At 47.4% G+C, this 2,500-nt stretch overlaps 1 protein-coding gene across 1 annotated transcript in view; it reads left to right on the top strand.

Annotated features, from left to right (window-relative positions):
- The window catches only part of rbfox3a (RNA binding fox-1 homolog 3a), a 119,456-nt gene that overhangs the window by 61,163 nt on the left and 55,793 nt on the right, over nt 1-2,500 (top strand). The window contains 1 exon segment of the mRNA XM_084077717.1: nt 1,855-2,106. Within this exon segment, the coding sequence (XP_083933843.1) occupies nt 1,855-2,106 (252 nt within the window).

Here is a 2,500-nt window from a genome sequence, read left to right as displayed (position 1 = left end):
CAATCTCCATGCATAAGAATAGCAAAGCTTCAATACCGCTATTGATCAAAGAAAACCTTTGGAAATGGCTAAGGTCACGAACTGTCGACTTTAAAAAGTTGCAGTGATTGATTTTGAATTTTTAAGGCGCTTTTTTCCTCAAGAGTTTCGGAACACTGCAGAGAGAGGGGGGAGAAGGGCGGGGGGGGGGGGGGGGGGGGGGGGCGGGAGCGCTAATGTGTCGGATGAATTCATCATCATTGGTTGGAGAAAATGATTATCTGACAAGCACGCAAATTGGAGAGAGGATACGCCAGGAATGAGAGAATAGACAGAGGCTGAGTAGAAGAGGTGAGACTAAGAGGACATAGGGAAAACTGATTCTCCTTTTAATGGAGAGGAAGGAGTTAGCCAGAGCACCAAAGACTGAGAGGCCAATAACAAACGATTGAGAGAGAGAGAGAGAGAGAGAGAGGGAGGGAGAGGGAGAGGGGTGGGAGTAAAATTGAGGAATAGGCTCTATGCACAGCAGCCGTATTGGGAATGAATTGGGCCCCTTCCTTACTTCCTTCACAGGTGTTACCAATGATACTAATTAAGGCTCTGTTCCATTTAGTGTGGCATAGTGGTTGTCTTATTTTCAAGGACCCCCATAACTCTGGTAGTGTACAAATGGAACCAAATGGACCCTTACGGGTCCATTTGGTTCCATTTGTACACTCTCAGAGTTACACACCCACCATAAGGGGCCATTTGGGAACCAAAATGGAGTGTTTCTAGTGAGCCAACATGCACGATATAAGCACCCTGACCAGAATGGAACAGAGCCTTCATTAGTATCATTGGTAACACCTGTGAAGGAAGAAAGAAGAGGCCCAATTTCTCTGCAATATGGCTGCTGTGCATAGAGCCTATTGTTTATTTCGGACACAGGCTTATGATAATGCATGTAAGCTGTATCATTTAATTGATCTTTTGCTCAACTCAGCAGTTTACGTTGCCATCTTGTGGTTTACATGTTGTATTTCCCTGTTTCTGTGGGTGTGTGTGTTTGAGTGCATTATGTGTTCATCGTGTGTGTTCATGTGAGAGTGTGTGTGCGGGGGGCGAGGGTCTCGCCGTGATCAAAGACACACAAATAAAGCTGATACACTTCTCCCTGTGCTCGGAGGATACCAGGACGACAACACACACACACACACACACACACACACACACACACACACACACACACACACACACACACACACACAGGTCCAGGTGTGTTCTTATTAGATTCTGAGTGTCTCTCCTGGCATTTTATTGAGGGATAGACAGGCAGCTTGATGATTGCAAGTGTCATCTCCCATTCTCGGGCACTGGTGAGATTTTTATGGCTGAACCGCGGGTGTTAATTCAACTCAATTGAAATAGACAGGTTAACTGACTCGCCTCTCTTGTCTCCCTTCTTCCTTTTCCCCCTCTTCTCCCTTGTCACAGCGTTCCCTTGTCACCTCTCTTTTTCGCCTTCTCTCTCTCTCTCTCTCCCTCATATCTCTACTTACTCATCTCCTCTTTCAAACTCAATCCCTCGCCGCGTCCGCACGTTGTCTAAAACAATAAGCGCAAATGTGAGCTCACGCAAGCTAACCTGTTGTCACATCTCTATCTCTCTCTCTTTCTTTCCCTCCCTCTCTCCGTCTCCTTCTACCTCTCTCTCTCTATTGTGGGGAAGGCTTTTGCAGAAAATTGCAGATCGACAAGCTCACAACGTTGTATGAAATGTCATATTTGTTTATGGCTCATGACCGACACAAACTTTAACTAACTAACGCTAAGCTAGCCCACGTAAGCTAACGTCACATCTCTCTCTCTCTCTCTCCCTCCCTCCCGCAGGGTAACCAAGAGGCCCCAGCACCCCCTGAAGCCATGGCCCAGCCCTACCCCCCCACCCAGTACCCTCCGCCCCCGCAGAACGGGATCCCCGCCGAGTACGCCGCGCCCCACCCCCACCCGCCGGCCGACTACACGGGCCAGAGCACGGTGGCCGAGCAGCACGCCCTGACGCTCTACACGCCCACACACACGCAGAGCGACCAGCCGGGGAGCGACAACACCACGCCCGCCCTCACAGCCACCACAGTAACGGTGAGTCACCGTAGTGCGGTTGTTTGTTCTCAAACTTTTTCCCAAATTGATATATTATATATATATTTGGCCCGCGGAACCTCCAACTGAAAATGTTTTGTGCCAGGGACCTCTGGAAGCAAACATTTGAGTTAAAAATGTTCGCTTTAATATATGTATTCAGAGATTTGCACAAATGTTCACTATTTTTGAATAGCCAAACAATAAAATATCAAAGTCTATTGAAAAATATTGAAGTTAAAGTTGTTCTGTGCAAATTTCCAAAAAACGACTTTCAGCAGCCTCTGCTGGTCATTACCGTCCGTCACTGCAGGACGTTTGTTTATTACTGCGTTACCCAGAATTCCATTCGTTTTCACCGGAAGACGGAAGTGTTTCAAAAAGCGTTCTTTTA

This window comes from Gymnoscopelus microlampas, assembly GCF_963454915.1.
Source record: "Gymnoscopelus microlampas genome assembly, chromosome: 14".
In the NCBI taxonomy this organism is placed as follows: domain Eukaryota; kingdom Metazoa; phylum Chordata; class Actinopteri; order Myctophiformes; family Myctophidae; genus Gymnoscopelus; species Gymnoscopelus microlampas.
Note: the sequence above shows the minus strand (reverse complement) of the source record. Positions and strands in the feature narration are given on the sequence as shown.